The sequence below is a fragment of the Cynoglossus semilaevis genome, chromosome 14 (genome assembly GCF_000523025.1).
Source record: "Cynoglossus semilaevis isolate Cse_v1.0 chromosome 14, Cse_v1.0, whole genome shotgun sequence".
NCBI lineage: Eukaryota > Metazoa > Chordata > Actinopteri > Pleuronectiformes > Cynoglossidae > Cynoglossus > Cynoglossus semilaevis.
Genome location: NC_024320.1, coordinates 2,728,634 through 2,748,704, shown reverse-complemented (window position 1 = coordinate 2,748,704; position 20,071 = coordinate 2,728,634). Strand labels below are relative to the sequence as shown.

Genomic DNA, 20,071 nt, shown 5'->3' with positions numbered 1-20,071 from the left:
GCCACAGTGGCTACCTGAGACTTTGCCATGCAAACAAGCAGACGCGCATTAGTAATGGGTTATACCGATGACTAAGTGATTTCTTTTAATACGGATAAGTTTGGGTTTTTTTTTTGGGGGGGGGATTACCCAATAGAACACATGGCAAATACTGCCTTTATTTTTACACAATGTTACCTTTATAGTTTAAATGCTACCATTAAGGGACAAAGACAAAGACTCGTACTCGAGTATCGATATATCCGTGACACAGAATCGATACTCCCGTCATTAACACTTACTTATGATACCGTATGTAAGAAATGTTGAGTCTTCTGTCCTCCACTCATGAGATGGATTGACAGATGATGGACATATCTGTTGGCGTTGTATGTGTCAATTTTTTTTTGTGACAAAAACATAGACAAGTAAAACACAAAACTTTGTTGACATAGTGTGCGTGGGCACTTGATCGGCCTGCCTGCAGTTTACTATTTGGACAAAAGTGTCCTAATATGAAGTGGGCAATCTGACCAAAGATTCATATGTTTAACAAAGAAAAACACTTAGTAAACTACAGACATATCAAAGTGTAGAAAAATGACGTTTCCACTAAAGTTGCTAGTTTTATTCTTTATTTGGTCACTGTATAAACAAATAGGTTATTTGGCCAGTAAAAGACGAACTCTTTTTGCCTGTTAGGTGAAGGTTTAAGTACGAAGCTAAATTTCAGTTGCTTATTTAGAAAGAGAGTCGTCTTTTTCTGCGTCTGTGGTTTGTAAGTAGAAGTTAATTTGATTAATAATGAGCGAAAGTTGACTGTGAAACACACGCGGTGACACGAACGCAGCGCTCTCCTCACGTTTCGGCTGATTACACCACAGATGGTTCCTCGGTGCTCTCATGTGGTCGATGTCTCCATCGTTGTCAGACTCTGTTGTGCTACTGGTCACATGCTGCCCACACAGTTTAACCCCACAGCCAGCCACTCGTTTAATGATTAGAAACAGATAATTAGAACTTCTCTTTCCATTAGAACAGTGAAAAAAAAGATCCAGTGAAACCTGGTTTTGCAGCTTTTATGCTTGGTTGTTTGAATGTTATGTCGCAATCTGTAGCATGGTAGCGGTGCTCAATTGCATGCTGCAGATTGCGGCTTTGTTGAATTTGCCTTGGCCCTCTGTCCCCATGAAAGGCTTTGCTTAAATGGCCCAAACAGAGCAGAGCTGGTGGATAAACAGGAGTTTAGCAGAGGAGTGGCCCGGGCCTGGACAGAGGGCGGGGTGGAAATGTCAGGTTTTTGCGGTGATTCTGGGTCCATATGTCAGCAATTTGAGGGCATTGTGTACCTTGGCCTAAAACAGGGGCTTCATGATCGATGGAGGGCTGAAAATCTGCCCAGTCGTCGGTGCAGAACACAGACGAGCACCGAGGAAATTGCTTTCAGCTGATAGCTTCATTTTGCTTGACATTTATCAAGTGAATTACCCCTGTTTCTCTCAAATGTTTACTACTAGGAGCACCGCCCTGTGACATGGTGTGTGTGTGTGAATGTGAGTGTGTGAGTGCGTGCAGCTGAAAGTTGTGTGCAAGCAATAAATGGTTTGTCCGTAGTTTCTCTACTTTAGTGATTCCCCACAAAAATATACAAGTGTGAATTAGTTCTGTAAACGTTTGATTTGATAGTTTTCATCTACCGCTGCTGCATTTAAGGAGGAAACTTCAGACTCACACAATGAACTCTTAGTTCTAATATAAGACAAAAAGAAAAAAATCTGATTCGACTTGCTGCTGTAGTTCAGTGGGTGGTACTGTTGCCTTTTGCTCTAAATGTCGTGGGTTTGATTCCAGCCATGTATGTATTCCATGCCTGATGTCAGCCAGTAGATGGCAGGACATGTGGTGTATATGGGTATAAATAGAACATGTGATAGTGTCCCTGTTTACGGCATGCCAAGCCAAGTTGAGCATTTGGGCTTAAGTATCAGATGAGACGGGTTACAAATCTGTGATTTTTTTTTTTTTTTTTTTAATCTCCAACTCGTGTTATCATTCTGTGGTGGCAGCAAAAGGAAACTTCCATGCTTCATTGTTTTCATCAACTTAACTTATGCTTGTGACCACAGTATTTGTATAGTTTTACATACACCGAGTTACGGTTTAGCTCAGTGTTTCCCGACCTGTTTAGGCTTTTGAGGCCATCACAAATTTTCTGGTGACCCCAGATTCTTAGATCCTTTTGTAGAATTAGTTTTTGATCATGTTTGTTATACTGTTACATATAGAGTGCAGCCAGATTAGTGTACAAAGTGACATTATTTTACAGTGCCAGCACAGATATTTTTATATGCTGCATTAACCGTATTTACCTAGCTATTAGTCACACAGTTTTTTTTTTATCCTTTGGCTAGGTTTGCGACTTATACTCGGGTGCAACCTATATATTAAAATATATAATTTCACATGTTTCTTATTTTTACACTGACAGCTACTACAGGGCACTCTAGGCTTGTGTACCAGTATCTGCAACTTATCGCACTTTTTTTCATCCTATTGGTGCTGCGACTTATATATGTTTTTTTTTTTCTTCTTCTTCATTATGCTTTTTTTTGCTCGGGCGAAGTGGACTAGTATATGTTTAAGCATAATAATTGGTTGAAAAAGAAATTTTTATTAGTAATATTTATTTTGAAAATCAGCTGCTAAACATTTCAGGCGTCCTCATTTGAATTCACCATCATCGTGGAGTCGCAAACCCTAGGTTGAAAAACAAAGCTATAACTAGTGACTAGTTTTGGTTTTTAATTATTCAGCTTCTATGATTACACTGAGTGTATGTGATGGCCCTTTGTTTGTTGGCATCCCTTTGTGCTGCCATTGATTCCACTGAGAGCTCTGCTCTTCGCTGCTCGATCTAAACTGCGTCAATCGAGCGAACCACTTGAGTTAGGACAGAACACGGTAGAGCCCCCCCACACACACGTGTCTCATTCCCTCCTTTCCTCTCCCTCTCTCTCTCCTCATCACCTCTGGAGTGTACGGAGCCACAGAGTGCACCAAGCCGTCATCAGGCTCTCATCAAGGATTCAATCAACGCGTGAATATGAAATGTCCTCTCCTCCTGCCATGTGAGGATGGGGACGTGGCACGTCAAGAGCCCGTCTGGAGCAAAGTGAAAAAAAGAAACAATCTGCATATGCAAAGTAAGCTCAAACGCTAAATGGACTGGATGTTCAGAAGAGTGTTTCTGACCCTGACAAGGCCGCCGTCGACTCAGAGGAAAAGAATACGTGCAGATTAGCTTATTAATATTTATAGCCGAAGCCGCGGCGGTGCATCAGGCGCTTTGTTGCGCCTGTTGTAAATGCAGCCCACGTCTGGGCCCTAATCCAGACGGACGCTCTAACAGGAAAATGTCCGACCATCTTAGGAGGAAGCTGGATATCCTAATAATCAGGTAAGCTAATACCTGCTGGTGAGAGCGTTTCCTTCCGCAGTCGACGTCTGTCATTCACGGAATTGCTCCTGTCTGTCTGCTCTGAGTGGAGGGTGTACCGCGGCCCCTCCACATGTGCAGTTAAAGAGGGCCACACGGGCCCCTCTAGATGGTCTCTATATCCACAAGGAGGCTCCCTTCAAGCATCACTGGTGTGGGACCAGATGCTCCAGCGCACACTTACCTCCTGCTCCTCAGATCCGGACAAAGCGTTCCTCAGTCCAAAGTGGTTAAACTGTCATTTCAAATGGTCTGGACATCGTGATTACCGGCATGGGAGGAATTATATATTTAGCTTTATGTCCTTGGCCATTTCCTCCCCCCGCCCTGATCTGAAGGGACTGGCCACTAGTGCCCTCCATGTTACTATCTCTGAGGAGCTTAAAGCTTCCCCCAGGAGAAGAGTGTAATCAAGGGCTGCCAGCAGGAGAGAGAGGAGGAGGAGGAGGATGAGAGGTGGATGCTGGGTGGAGGGAGTGACAGTGACAGAGGCAGCTCCACTCACCAACATCACTAGGTCTGAATCTGCAAATAATGAAAGAGAAACGACAGACAATCATTTGAAAATGTAGATTAAAATGTGAAATTTTTTTCACCCTGAGCAATCTCTAGAAATCTTTTTTTTATCATTTTTGTTATTTGGTAATAATAATAATTAACAAAAAAAAGGATTACATGTACAGTATAAAAGGAAAACAGAAGCTACTTTAGATTCAGGTAAAAGAAAATGGATTAATGACCAAATTCCATCTTGTGCAAAATTTAAAAAATGAATAGTATTCATATTTTTCCTATTTTTTATAAGAAGAAAATGACAGTTATGGGAGAATGGGGTCAAAAATTCTCCAGAAAAGCAAAAATAAGAAATTTATTTAAAAGTAAGTAGTTTTGAAAAAAAAAAATTAGACTGTAGTCCTACAAAAATAATCAAAAATATAACATTTATTAAACAACAAAAAAACAAGTATTTTTATTGGATCTTATTGAGACCTCCAGATTAGAGGAGTTTGGACTTCTATGAAACAGTTAGGTCAAAAATAGCAAAAAGTTAGAATCCTACTGCAAGAAATCAGAGGAAGTATGGTAATTATTTAAAGCAAGGGTGTCCAACTTGTGGCCAGCAGGTTTGACCCATCCCCCACCCTAAATTAGGCCCAACTAAATTTGAAAATTTAAGATTTTGAAGATTTAATTTTGCTCTTTTTCATTCATTAATTGTACTTGTTTGTGCTTGTGTTGAAAGCATCCATAAGTAACGTGACATTGGCAGCAGTGACCCTCAGCTCATTGGAGTCCTGATTTAAAGTTTGCAACTTTGTTTAAAACAAATTATTGTCTCGGCCCGTGATTGACATGTGTGAAGTTTACTGAACATCAGTTCCAGCCCTGGATGACCGCCGGCACTACTTTCCTCAGCCACTGAAAATTAGTGTCCTCACATAAAGCGACCAAACAAGCTCTGAAAAATTTTAACTCTATTGACGAAGTCCAAAAAAAAAAGAGGTCCAAATGCTGTGCAGTCCATGGTCAGCCTACCTCCAGCCAGCAGCATCTCATCCATCCTGGGGAGAGTCATTCATCCTTGGCGACGTCACCACTTGCTCATAAATATAAGTGAGCATTAGGAAAAAAGCAGATGAACGCAGCCAGCGGATTGGACAGGAAGCCTGTTAATCTGTAATCCAATCCAGTTGCAGTCTGGTGAAACCGGCCTCAGCTCGGCTGACCCAGGCCTGCGAGGAAGGAAGTGAAGAACTCAGGAAACATTGTTCAGAGCTTTCACCAGTCATATCCATCACAGTGTGTGTGTGTGTGCGTGTGTGTGTGTGTGTGTGTTTCACCGGTCATATCCATCACAGGGCTCTGTCTCCACGCCTGGGCTAAAGAAGTGGAGAGTCATTAGAGGGGCTGGGCTGCAGCGCTGCACTTTAACTAAACATCTTTTCCATAAAATAAATGCTTCCAGGTTACCGTGGGTCCCACAGAAACTAGACTGCCTCGCTTTTGCTGCCACTCATCTGATCCCAATTACAGGCCCAGGTTTTCGGCTGCACTGGGAGAACAGACACAGACTGGAGTGAAATGTTGAAAAGTCCTGATTGGACCCCTCCACTAAGGACAAGCTACGACCACGTGGTGTCTTTAGAATTCACAAAGCATAACAAAGAATCATAACGGCGGCCTAAAGAAATTATATTTTGATGTATTTGTGTTACATCGTGTTTCACCACATGTTACGTGATTAGCCGTAAAGGAGCACAAGAGCGACATAACAAGTGCAGTGTGCGTGAGCAGAATTAGTATGCTCATGTGCTAATCCATATACCGTAGTTAGCCGTCTAATTAAGGGGTGGAACTACTCTACGTAAAGATTTGCAGAATTATATATCCAGATGTGAGTAAAAGTATGGCTGTACTAAAATTATTATGATATACAGTAGATACTTCAATTATCCCACTTCAGGCAACAGTGAATGTGTGAGAATATCAGTGTAAGTATGCTGTATATTGTAACTTGTTATTAATTCTGTGCTAACTGCTAGCTACAACTCTTGCTAACCAATTATCGTCCTCTTGTAACTCATTTTAATTATGTAATGACACATTTTTGGCTATGTCTAAGCTCTTTTTGCTACGTCTCCCGATTTAAGTGTCAAGTAATGCTTTATTTTCTAAATATTACTGGTTTACTGGTATAACATTCCTTGCAACTTTTGCCTGTTCTATACCAAATCTAAACGATTGGTATGCTAATCATCAGTGATCATGTTTATCTTGGTAGCCATAACTACCATTTTTCCATTACATTTACAGATGACCTATTCTTATCTAATGTTTAAGTGGCACAGGGTTATCATAAACCAGACTCTGGTCTACATTTTATGAAAGAAGAACATTTTCCTTATATTTTTATCTAAGTTTATTGATGGCATAGCAAATATCAACATTTTAAACTGGCAACACAAATTGTATCCTTAAAAATCTATTTTGCTTTTCTAGAGAATGATCATCCAAGCAGGCCGATTTAAATAGACAGACTGTGGTTAACAACATCACACAACACAATCATTTGATGGCAGTACTTTTTGGTTAATTGTATTTATCGGTTTTCCCTGTATGGTTGTGTTAACGTAGCGCTCTAAACTGAACACAACACTAAGCCAACTGTTAGACTTTGTCACCATCTAGTGGCGAAAATATGCATTCAGAAAAATCAAACAAACGACTGCACTCCCCAGTGTAGCTGCATTTATGCTATGAAAGCAAACGGACATGGTAAAAATGAGAAAAACACGTTTCATAAATCGAAACGAATCACATTATTCAGTGAGAACCACCTAGGGGAAAAAATGCTAAATTACTCCTAATAAATAAAACAACAAATACTCGGCAAATCACTTCAAAACAGAACGACACACATTGTCACAGTAAAAAACGTTTTTGTTTTCGAGTCCAAAGATGTGCGTCGCTTAAAAGCTTCCGTGTGAAACACAAGCATATATCCAACATTATATCGTGTGTCCAGTTGTTATAAACGAAAACACAAATAAATGAAAATGGTGTAAAACATATATGTGTGGGGGGACATGCTTAACATTGGAGCACATACTTTTTTTTATTGGAAGAGGTGAATATTGGTTTCAAGTAGAGTTCAATTTCCCATGATTTAATTCAAGTTTCATTCAAGGTAAACTGCATAATCAAAATTCTAGAACGATTTTACTTGTATAGTAATTTTGTGTACGGTATATTTCATAGAAAGTGTCATGTGTCACTCTCTGCAACATCTTTGTCACCTTTATGTTTTTGCTTTATTTTACTTTTATTTAACTGTTACATACTTTTCTAGAAGTTCTTAGATTTATTTTTATTTTTGGTTTTTTGACACCGCATCTTTTAGTTTAGTTTCTACAAGTAATAACTTGTACTGAAATTACATATAAAGCTGATGTTCATAAAATAAATTAAAAAAGGATTTTCAAAATTTAAAAAGCAGCTTAAAACACAATTGATAGCTGAGAAAAAAAAGGTAAACGCACAGGTTTGTGCTGTGGTGAAATCCAACTGAACGTCTTTACGTAACATCAAATTTCCCCACCATCCCACAGTAAACATACACCCTAAACCACTAACCATTAACCACTTCTTCTTTTATGATTTTGTTTCAATATAATTAGCTTCAGCTTTGGTAATTTTGTAAATTCACATTTCACAGTACAGTCACTTTGAGTGCTTCACCTTTAGTGCAATGATGGAAAATTTGTCTGACCTAAACGGGGAAACACACCCCAACCCTTAATGATATGGTAAATAAATAACATGATTAAGTCACTCGGCTTGTTGCTGACAGAGACAAACACTTCCCTGTTCCTCTTTACCTCCTCTTTATCTTCTGCTGACTGGTGATAATATTCCCTGAGCGAATCGCAATAAAACATTTCCCAGGATGATGGGAACGATGTGGTGAACAAACATTTTACCCTCATCAGCTGTTCATACGGGCCAAATATAACAAGGTCAACACAATGACGCAAACCAGATCGTCTGCATTGTTAGTGGCGTGTCATTGGGAAGAGGAAGTGTTTATGTTTGAACGCTGTTCATGGGGGAAATCTTCAGTGCAGGGAAAAAGAAACAGCATCATGTTTGAAAAATCATGCCCATTATTGAGTTCCTAAGAAAAACGGATAGCTTATCATTTTACTCCTTAATCAGGATCCACCCACAGTAAAAACCCAAACAAACAAGGTTAAAGCTACAATGTGCTTTGATGCTAACCAGGGGAAGCAACTTTGAACAACAAAGAGAGCTGTGTCTTTCACTCCGCAGTTGGTCAACGTTGAAGACGACTAAATCCTGCTTTCTCATTGTTATTTCATATGCGTGGAAATGTTCATGAACGTTCTTTTCATGGATTATCAGAACTGACCAAAAGAGTGGGATTTCATATTCAACTTAGACACAAGTAACCAAATTTGGACGGTGAACAAAACCATTGTCATTAGCCCAATTCACTATTGTAACCTTAGCACTGGAGGGCACTGGCATTGGCCTGACAATTTCAGAACCTCCTTTCACCATTTTTTCAGGATTAATATCTAACCGATTAAAAGTTGTTAAAGATCGCCAAATATATGCCATACACAGGTTTTGTTGTGAGTCTACTGAGATAACGTTGGCACTGCTTCTGCATGGTCAGATGACACTTCAAAAGCAACTATAAGTAAATGGAAGTCAACGGGGAAGGGACGCTACTTTGGATGAGAAAAGTGCCAAAAAAAAATACACATAAACAACTCTAGCCTTGACTAGGCTAATTCATACTTATATATGGTGAAAACACAGCTGAAAAGTTGTGATTAAATACATCAACATTAGTTAAAGCCACAACTTTAACTTATGATTTATTTGTTCCCCCTGTTGGGGAGAGAAGGTGAGTTAAGTCCTTTAAAAATTAGCATTTGCTCTTCATACCAATGACAATATAAAAAATAAAAAAAAAATCCACAGTTATTTATATTTTTCTTAACCTAAAAGATATCAACTTTTGTAAGTCAGTGCTTTTATAATCACTGCTCGCTGCCATCCCCTGATGGTAATAGCAGCGTTAAGGTTTCCTGATGTTTTGTTGGCATACGATCCCTGATCGCCTGCCAACTACGATGCATTACTGTCATTCGGTGGAGGACTTCAACAAATGCTGACACGAAACGGACCGGTTCTTCCACAATTCTGTTGCCAGGAATGTTTTGGCTGACATTTCCAACGAGCAGTGATTGTTGAAAGATGCCATTGATCTGCATGATCACATGATGATCAACTCCTTAAAAGCAGACAACCCCTGGAGCGGAGGACGCTTCTGAGGGAATCCCAGTTCTTACCTACCCAGTCTTGGCAAAGAGACGGTGGAGTCCACATCAGTCTGCCTCCAACTGTTGCAATGTTGTGACCTAGCCCTGCTAGGTATAAGTATATACAGTAACTAAACTAATTCAAGATTCCAATTACAGCAGTGTTAGGACATAGTGTTTACTTGATTCTCTCAAAAGTGGCCTAATCGTTTCTAAGAGCATTCATAAGGATCATTCATTTCTATATTCTGTTAATATAATATCTGGTTCTTGGTACTTGATATAGAATGGTTCAAAGAATCTCTTTGAAACCAGGGGAGTTTGATGAAATATCCATCCATCCATCCATCCATTTTCATCAGCTTATCCGTTACCGGGTCGCGGGGGCAGCAGTCGCCACCCAAATCACATTGCACCGTACCAACCCCCCCAAACCTTCCTGCGGGTGGTGAGTCCACTGGAAGGTACCAACTGCCCTAACCGGGATTCGAACTTGCCCAGGAGGTGAACCCTGGGGTTCCACACCAATGACAGAGACATTGCCTCTGGGCCAAAGCGCCACTTTTGATGAAATAGTGTTCTTAAAATAAAGTGCTGTAATTTATCCCAAGGCAGAGGCTGAGGGAAATTTATTAGAAGTAAAACCCCAACACAAATGGTCTTGTCATCAGTGCGGGTGCGTGTTTCCCAACATGTTTAGAGCCACGTCAGAAATATTACGACAGACATTGTCTCAAAAAGTACATGTAGAGTAATGACTCAAAATCATTTTCCAGCTTTGGCCAGTGTAAAACCTGGGCCTGATTAGTTGAACACAACAGTAATATACTTGCAGGAATTGAGGAAAGACTTTTTTTTTTGTTCACCCTGTCAGTGTTGCCATTTGAAAGCAATCCCTTCACAAATCATTAGAAATGGTTGGTGGAGAGTTACTGAGCAACAAGGTTTCCCTCTGCTGGATATAATTGGTTGGAAACATTAACTTTTCTTTTCAAATTTGGGATTTTTGTATTCAGTAGTTTTACAAATCTAGCCGCAAGATATGCTAATGCTAACGCCATGAGAACGATTGCTTCAGATTGACCTATTGTAATGAACGCTGCCTCAAACTTGTTTGGGTGAAAAAAAGGTATAATTGTGCTTATAGCACCCTCTGCTGGAAGGAACAAAAACCTCCTGTGGAACTGTTGTACTCCATATATTTCATGTGACTTTGAAATACTTTTGCTATCAGTATTTTTTCTCAAGAGCTGAAAACTAAAACTGTGGTTTTATTTCACATCTTCATTTTAATTATCTCTAATTTGATATCATTTGAATGTCATAGTATATAATATATACATAGTATAATATTCAAGTGAGGTTATGATGCTGTTAGTGTTTGATGAAACTTGAGTTTTCTGTTTGGTTTTTTTAGTTCAGGTCCATTGAATACGTGTCTGTCTCATTCAAAGCAATAGTGAAAGTCATGTCCAGCACTGGAAAAGGGAAATGAAAAAAGGGCATAATAAATAAAAAGTAGAATAAAAAGTGTTTCCTAGGATTATCTGCTGTCTCATTTCGGGGCGTTTAGTGAAGTTTCGAAATCCTTTCATTTTAGCCTCTTTACTTAGAAATGTCTTAGAAAAGAAGAAGAAAGTCAATTCTACAGCACAGGCAGACATGGCAATGACTCACTGAAAAAGATTTGTCGTAAATAAAGCTGTAACTGCTGGTGTAGTTGATGTTACTGTTATTTACTGAACTCTTTTGCCAGGAATTTTGAGTCACTTCCCTTTTTGTTGCACTGCAAATAAAATTGATTTCCTTCAACTGTAGCGGACTTTGCTGTGACCTTTCCTTCTATCCTCTGCTGACTAAAACTGAAAATGCAACTATCACCGGACTCATACATGAAGCACATTTATTACAGTGCAATTGAAATCCACTCGTTTATGCCGTAGAAAAAAAAACCTCGCTTTTTCTTCATGATAGTGAAGATGTTTAAATAAAGCATGAAAATGTAATTAATGCATTCAAAAATATGTAAACAACTCTGAATCCACATAGAAGGCAGCATAACCAGGCAGAAAAACACACACACACAGGAAAAAAAAATTCGAACAGACGCTTGAACAAGCAACAGTTCAATATGAAGTTCTTTTAACAGTCCAGTTGCTCGAAGTTTCGGTTGAAATGTCATTCTTAAAGGCACAGTACAACTTTCAGTGATTCAATGAGCGATGTCCCCTCTTCAGGGAGAAGTCCAAAGTTTGGTTCCTCATTTGGTGTCCATCCAACAACAGCAGAACCTCATGGGACAGGGACTACCAGCATTTTTGGTCCGTTCCATGTCCTTTCCAGGAGCCACTGAGTCATGACCACAAACCCTCTGATTAATACTATTGCTTCACAATAAAAGGTCTGTGGTTTGGTTTCCAGCTCAGATCGAAGCTATTTCTCTGATGTTGCGTCCACGGGACTTTCTTTGTGTTCTCCAGTTTCGTTTACACTACTATAACGTGCCGATTGTGGTTACGGGCGATGTGGGTTCTAAATGAACTGTATCTGTGTGTACGACAGCTTTTGACCATTTGGGTTGAATCCTACAGTTGGTGCTGCATCAGCTGCGGATGCCTCCCGATTTCCAAATTTAGCAGAATAAACGTGCCGGCGTTTTGTAACAGGTGGAATAAACAAGAAGCCAAAGGTGTTAGGATTGAGAACTTGGATATGTCCTTCAGTCCAATAAGGGATAAGAATTTTGCTTTTCTTTCCACGTCCTGCTGTTCATTCAGAACAATCTTACTGATGGAATAAAGCATCTGGATTCATGGTCTTGGCCTAAGGAGGAAAAATAAAATATATTTTTACACATCTTTGAACAATGAATTGAAGAAACTTTACATCAGTACAGAAAATGTTCTAAATGTTCAAATGTTACTCATGACCACTATTAGTGGCATCTGCCCCATAAAAGAGTGAGAATCTGAAGTGGGCCACATGCAGATATTCTTTTATAATATTATTTATGTTAAATATATATACACACACATTCAATTTTCCCAAAAGGGATCCATATCGTATCGGCCCATGTTGTTCATGTTGTTATCTGCTTGTGGCCCAGATGTGGCAACCCGTCCGATAAAGTGACAATTGTGGGCCGGATTAGAAGAAGAATCCCTTCCAGCTTCCTTACTTTTTGTCGGAGGGTGATGTGATGTAGTAGAGATTTTTCCAACCCCCCTTGGTGTCCCTCAAGGGGCCAAAATTTAAAACCCAGTCGCAGTAATTGGCTGAACAGCATCAACATTTCTAGAACAGTCTAATACTGATACTGATGATACTTCAGATATGTTTTAAAATAAAAATGTAGTTTATGCTAACTGTACACTTGAGTAGAATCAGACCCTGACAGGCATATGATACACATAACTGTACAGCTAATATTAGTACAGAACCTCAAGACAACCATACACATGAGAAGCTCTGGTGGGCTGCATAAGATGACGTGATGTGCCTGCACACATGTGGTCTAAATGGACACTCCTCCACTTTCTGAATCAATTTTAGTTTGGTTCTGTGACTCACTTGGTAGACGGTACCTAAAGCACCGTCAGACCCACGTCACCCTCGGAATAAAGTTCTCTTAAACTCCCCCGTGTCTCATAGCCATCACCTACACAAACCATACAGACCTGAGGCTAATCGACAATGACATCACCCAAACGTGGGTGCAAAGTTTTTGAGCTACTTTAGCTCACATCAGCGTTAGGTATTGAGCCATTTCTGTGGTCCAGGCCACATTTGTGTGGCTGACATTTGGCCATTTCACATCTGAATAACTGTAGCCTGGCCCAGGCGAAACGCAACGATGTTAACAAGGCAAAGCTCAACAGTCTCACTCTTTCAAGGGCAAATGTCATTTTTTCATTTTTCCTCATTTCAGAGTCGAGACCAGACAGTGCAAGGTTAAAAAAAAAGAATCTGGCTCTTGACCTGTTTGTGTTTGACTGATGTCTGATGCCTTTCCAAACCAAAAACCAGTTTGATGAGTAGTAGTAAAATACAAAGGAATGAATGGCGTCTGTTAACTTTTTCATACATTCTAAATTTAAAAATTTACCTGCAGTAAGCGACTTAATTCCGCCTTCATTTACTTTAGGTTTCTGTTGTCACAGCTAAAGGAAGAAGAAGAGCATTGAGTGTCAGTTTCAGAGTTTCAATAAACAAAAATGTAAATGTAAATGTGTGTGGACTTACTGGTGAGGGCGGGAGTGAATCTTCTTCCACCATTAGCTGCAACATTCCTGGCACCAGAAGACAATCCTGCCAGTAACAAAGACAACAGAGTGAAATACAACACAGTGCAGGGTAGGAAACTGCTATCTATTAGCTATATTTACAGTATATATTTCCCGTATTTCACAGTTTGCTTTTGGCCAGGTGGACAACTGTTGAAGAGATTGCTGTGTTTTCTGGCTAATATATAAATCTAGATTCATAATTGCCGAATTGTTTAGCAATGTTTGCTATAGTTATAAAAAAAATTGATGGGGCTTTTTTCAGAAAGGCAGCACTACCCTTAATTTTTTGCTACTTTCTCAAAAACATTTAACCTACTGCAGGTTTGGTAACTGTTTTATGGTCGTTTTATGGTTTATGTAGCTATTCATTTTTCTTGCCGTATTTGGCTAAAAAATGTATTGCTTTGGCTAACTTCTACATTAGCTATTCATGGCTAGTACTGTAATTTTTTGCACGGGCTTCATTTTACTAGGGATTACTTAGCTGACATGTAGCTATTCATTTTTCTTGCCGTATTTTTGCCTACATTTTTGTTTATTCTGAAGTTCCTTCAATGACATTTGTATTAGCTGGTGATGATTCCTTTAGCATTTTCTAAGCTAAACTTTACATCTCTTTTAGGCAACCTTAGGTCATATGTGACACAATTCTACACATATTCCCCATCTCATTTTATATTTTACATGTGTGTGTGCAGTGATAAAAAAACAGTTTGCACTGAGCCATTCACCTTTGACATTACTGCAGGGAATCAACTTTGTTTCGTCCCAGTTTATTTTTTTGTTAAACAAAACAGTGAAGTTGTTTGCATCAACCTCATGCACAACATGACTTCCACCTTGTGATAACACACCGTCCGCCCTCTTGTGGTTAATCCTTGAGTTATTTTTGGCCATTTCTAGTCAGTGTGTTTCCCCTTCCTGTAATCTAGCCTTTTGTTTTTCTGCTCTTTCCTTGTGTTTTTAATCAGTCTTCTTCTACACAGGTAACCGTAAACAGATCTTGTTGACCTAGTAAATTAGTTATAATAAAAAAGGTGTTGTGTCATGGTGTCAGTAACAGGTTTTGTAATGATAAATGACCTCAATTACAAAGATAAATTCATATTTCCTATGCTGTGTTTACTTCAGGTTTTACACTAGTCTCACATTCCCATACACTCTGATAAGGTTTACGTTGCAATGAGTGAGTTGTGTCAAAAGAAAAAACACCATCAACTTCCCCTTAGTGATAAGCTGACATGACCTGGGTGTTTCCACCTGGTTTTGGCTTTGACTCATGACTTTTTAGATAATTTGCAGATGTGTCAGGTTCACATGTCACATGCTCCTAAAAGCACCTAAAAAACAAGTGAACTGTAAACACTGCATGCTGAATAGTTGGTGTGACTTCTAAACACTTCCTCTTTATATGTTTCTTTGAACGCATTGAGACTTGTTATGACGATATTTTATTTATTTTGAATTCCCTTCCTCCCGCAGTGCTGCTTAGAGCGCCCCCTGCTCCTCAAGAATGGGTTAAAAGCAGGGCAATACATGACAAACGTATTATAATAATAATTATTATTTTAGATATTCTTGAAAACAAAGTAATTAAATTGCACAGATGGCATAATTAATTTGATTAAATATCTTTAGCTCCTGGTTTACAGTTCAGTCTGTATACTGTGTGATTCAACCTTTTGGAAATATTTTTACTGAGTCAGGTTTTCTTCTTGACTCTTCTCATTGTCTTATTGTCTCCTACTCACATTTCCGCACTTAAATGTCTACAGCTATAAACTCCCACCAAAGAAAGTGAATGTCTTTTACTTTCGTTCCCATATATAGTCAACATGTCTATGGCCCAAATCTTTTTTTTTCTCCTCTAGTCTCTGCCTTTGTTTCTCCATTTTTAGAAATATCTATTCCTGTGTTAAGTAAGTTCAAAAATATGGTGTTACATTTCCTGCTCTGTTTAAAGGGAAATTGCTCAGAGGCTAATTTTCCCCCATATCTATTACTAATGAATTAGTAAATGTTTTTTTTCTACCAGTCAGGTTTGTTTACAACAATAAATAAATCGAGGTGGTTTATTTTTCAAATAAGGAAATGTTGTATTAATATTACATTTTATAATATAATAATAAAAAATAATAATAATTACTTGTGTTTTTTGCATCAGCAAGAATAAGGGATGAGGTAGAAAGGAACAGATAAGAGGGAGGAGAGAAGGAAACACTAATAGGGGAAAATGTGGATAATATTGACTAAGGAATGGGCTGAGTGACAGTGACAGTTTTGTGACAGTTGGGAAACATCATGTTAAAGAAGTTTTGAGTGACGATTTGAAATTATCAAGGGTAGGGGCATTGCAGATGTTGGGAGGAAGAGAATTCCAGGTTCTGGCCGCGAAGGTTTTTTTTGTTTTGTTCGAAGGACCGCAGGCTCATGTTCAAGGACTGCAGGTTCCGGGATGGAGTGTGTTGGTGGAGGAGGTCAGAAAGGTATTTGGGGACTGGGACTGGAGTCCATGATGTTGCTTACAGGTTGTGTATTTCATGTGATGGAGTAGTAGAGGTAGAATGGGGATCGATTTGATTAATAGGTATTGTCCCCATTCTACCTCTACCTTTTACCTCCAGACTTCAGATAAACACAGTCCATCTCTGGGACCTAAATGGTCCTCTGATCATTTCAGTATCTACTGCAGGTTATTTAAACTGATAGAATTATATATAATGTATATTTTCTATTCAGATACTCAATACTATTTTTGTATATACTGTCATTTTGGACCAAAGTGGTACTTATAGTAGCATAACGCATTTTGTTGTGTTGCATTGTATGGTATGGTTTCTCAGTAATTCACTAAGGAATCTGTTGTTTGCTGCAAATTTTGTTTACCTTTCCTTCGTCGGTACACAAAAACCACCACCGCGATGGCGACCACTGTGAGTCCAAAGCACAGGATAATGATGAGAGCGTCATGTTTGGCGAGCACAACTGGCAAATCCTCTGTGAAAAGAGTTGAAAATAATTCAAATTAAAAAAAAAGACCTGCGGTGTCACACTGAAGTCCAATCACATGGAAAATGTATTTTAATCACATTGGAAATAACCAAATATACCAGCCGACAAATCAGACTTCCTCTTTGTGGGCTGGTTGAAGTCGTCTGTGGTAATAATTCTTGCTTATTGTTAATAATCTTCTCTTTTGTTTCTTACTTGGTGTACATGGTTGATAGAAGTGGTTTATATGTACTTCTGTGCAATATCTTATGAGAGGCAATTGAAAAGTCTATTAAACAAGAATAAAAATGATACCAAGCTGGCATGAGCATGTTCTAGGTCATGGGTAAACCTACCAAGGGACCACATGGGAAATTGCCTTATTGAGTTTTGCATATATCTGCATATATACACACACGTATATGTATATGCAGATATATGTCATTAATCCAAGTATTGGATTGGATGAAAAACTGAAAAAAAAATACAACAGTATAACTCAAACAAATAGCTCCTTCAGTGTGTGTGTGAATCAAGATGTGTTTATTTGACTCAAAGTTAAGTGGCAGGACACTGCAAAACCAAAGTAGCCGAGGGTTGTTTGAGGACTGAATTGTTCCAATTCCAAAACTGTTTTCCCCAGGAAAACATGCAAATCATTTAAATAGTTCAAAGAACCCAGAGTCCTCAGCAAGAACCTCAGCAAGTAAGAATTTAACTAAAATGGAAATTGTATTTTGGTGGTGAGTTTGTTTTGGTGGTGATTAGCACTCGCTGATCATAGCATGCAGAATTAGGAAACTGTGAAGCACAGCAAGGTGACAACATCCAACCACAACAAATAGGGTCGCGCAACTGATGCTTCTTGACCTCCAAAGGCAGCTGGATCCAGTCAGGTTGGAATTTCTGAATTTTGGTCAACCTCCAAGAGGATCGAGGTCTGAATTTTGGTCAACCTCCAAGAGGATATTGAATATTGCACTTATTGGTTGAGGTCTGAAAGTCTGAGGGTCAACTGTAAAATCCTTGTAGTTGGATTTCAAGCTCCTGTCACAGTGTTAGTAGGTGTCTTAGTTACACATTACTTTTAATTAACAAAGATCCCACAGAAACTGCTCAAAGAACCATGGCCTTGTGAACCATGTAGAGCATAAATAGTTAATATTTGTTTGATAGGAATTATGACTAACAGATGAGGAGAAAGTCCCCATAGATTCCACTCATTTAACCTACATTGTTCTGATGAAGGCACCACAGTGTGATTGTCAGAGTAAAACCCAGAACAGCCTGCTTTAGAACAAAGCTTTATCTTCCTACATATGGAAATCCTGCCAGGCTCTTAGACACCCACACTTCACACAACAAGCGTTACTCATCTGGATGAATAAAAACAAGGTCACGGAAACTAGAAAAGGTGTTAAATGTGCGACTGCTGACGCCTTTTTAGACGTCAACAGACTTCACAGCTTTGGCTACAGGTTTATTTTAAGAGTTCAACTCAGGACAAGCCTGTTTGACGTTTTCACGTTGTTTGAGGTGTTTTTGTGTTCACACAAACAATCAGGCCACAGTGGTTTAAACTAACAGTTTTTCCGTTGATGTAAATAGCCTTCGCAGCAAGATAAGGAATATGAAAGGAAAGTGAACTATTTGTCACATCCAAATGTGACCTCTGCTTTTAACCCATCACCAAAGTGAACAGTGGGCAGCAGTGTGTGGGGACGGTGCCATGATCAGAGCATCTCAGTGGTAACTGGGAAGCTGGTGGACTCGAACCTGAAACCTTCTGGAACCCAAGTCCGCTTCCTTAACCACTAAGCCACCACTGCCCCGTGAAATATGAATATTGTGATTAAAAAAGTGACATGGCACAGTAGAATATATAATAATCCTTGGCAGGAAATGGCAGGAAATGGCAAATGTAATTATCAATATAGTAAAATGTGAAAGTGGAGACCCCTGGTGGATTGTGTACTAGATGATGGACAAGTAAATGGATGGTGTAATTATTGGAAGAAGGCCAATACTGTTAGACTTGAAGAAGAAAGCATGATTTTGATGCATACGTAAAAGATCAGACGCAAAATGAAAGATGCTTGACAACACATTCCAATTACAAAACAAGGTAAAAAGGAAGGCAACTGTACCTGGAAGCTGAAAAGTTGCTGAGGAGCCATCATTTGTAAAGACACAGGTGTAGTTGTTTTCCACCGATGAGCTGACGCGAATCTGACTGGTGACTTTAAACAGCTGTTCTGTCGTCCTCACAGTGGTGGTGTTGGGTTTTAGTGGCCGCCGCCGACTGTTCTGCCATAAAACCGGGGATGCTGGGTATCCTTCAGACTGACAGGTGAGCAGCACGTCGTCCCCACCAGCTGCTACCACCCTCTCTATGTGTTTTTTCACACTTTTGTAAGGTCCTGCACAAACAGAGTTGTTTATGTGACAAACGCTAAAAAACCCACTAAGTTTCACCATCACTTTTTAATTTAGAAATCAACAAGTAGATCAAAAAGTTCTAAGACATATGTCATTTCAGAAAGCGTCTTAATAATATTAGAAATAAGCTTTGTCATCATAAGCTTTGTTGTTATAAATTTGAGCTGAGTCATGTTACGCTTCATCGTGTAAGTTCTGGAAATTTTGAAATCCAAGCAAACATCACATTTTAACCAAATGAAACCGGTAGAATTACTGAAGTTCTGCAATAGGTTTTGATCTTTTTTTTTCTTTTTTTTTTTGCCATAACTGAATGAACATTTAAAATGAATAACATCTTAGTCCATGGACAGGGAAAAGAAGCAGGTTTTAAATCGGAACCAAGACATTACATTACACAGCTCAGTCACTGCGTCACAAATACACAAATAGACTTACCTGTAACAGACAGAGTGACTTTCTTATAGTCTGCTCCTGGGTCTGACTTTACAACACACACATACGTCCCAGAGTCGCTGATTTTAAGATTGGAGAGCTGAGGAAGAACAAATGAGTCTCAGTGACACCAACATTTTGAAAATGATGAGACGCTGTTTATGTGGGCAGTTGAAAGAGAGAAATATGAGTTTTTTTAATAAATATATATATATATATATATAAAAATAAAGTGTTTAATAATAACTACACGTTTGTTATCTTGTTTATTTAAATTCTAAATTTCAACATTACATTTTAATTAAATTCTAAATTTCAACATTACATTGTCAGCCAGAAGGACAGCAAATAATAAGAATAGGAAGCAGAAATGAAATTGACTCGAATGAGTGAGAAATTTCATTCTACTACAGTACATTGACATTCTACACTCTGTCACCTGATCACATGACAACAGGGAAAACCAGGTTTTGAGTTACTGATGCCCAAGGGACAAAAAGCATAAAAGCATAGACCGTGACCACATTTACAGGAACAGACATCACTCCACTGACCTGTAACCTGGCACGGCCTTCCTTCAGCTCCTTAGTTAG

At 39.0% G+C, this 20,071-nt stretch overlaps 1 protein-coding gene across 2 annotated transcripts in view; it reads right to left on the bottom strand.

Annotated features, from left to right (window-relative positions):
* Positions 1-11,904: 11,904 nt before the first annotated feature.
* The window catches only part of LOC103389132 (programmed cell death 1 ligand 1-like), an 11,127-nt gene continuing 2,960 nt past the window's right edge, over positions 11,905-20,071 (bottom strand). For both annotated transcript variants that reach the window (XM_025062529.1, XM_025062530.1), the window contains 7 exons: positions 20,033-20,071; positions 19,482-19,578; positions 18,752-19,024; positions 16,500-16,610; positions 13,570-13,635; positions 13,433-13,487; positions 11,905-12,150 (listed from right to left, as the gene is read on the bottom strand). The exon at positions 20,033-20,071 is cut by the window's right edge and continues 203 nt beyond it. In XM_025062529.1, coding sequence (XP_024918297.1) covers positions 13,468-13,487; positions 13,570-13,635; positions 16,500-16,610; positions 18,752-19,024; positions 19,482-19,578; positions 20,033-20,071 — 606 coding nt within the window. In that variant the 3' untranslated portion in view covers positions 11,905-12,150; positions 13,433-13,467. The remainder of the gene's footprint in view (positions 12,151-13,432; positions 13,488-13,569; positions 13,636-16,499; positions 16,611-18,751; positions 19,025-19,481; positions 19,579-20,032) is intronic.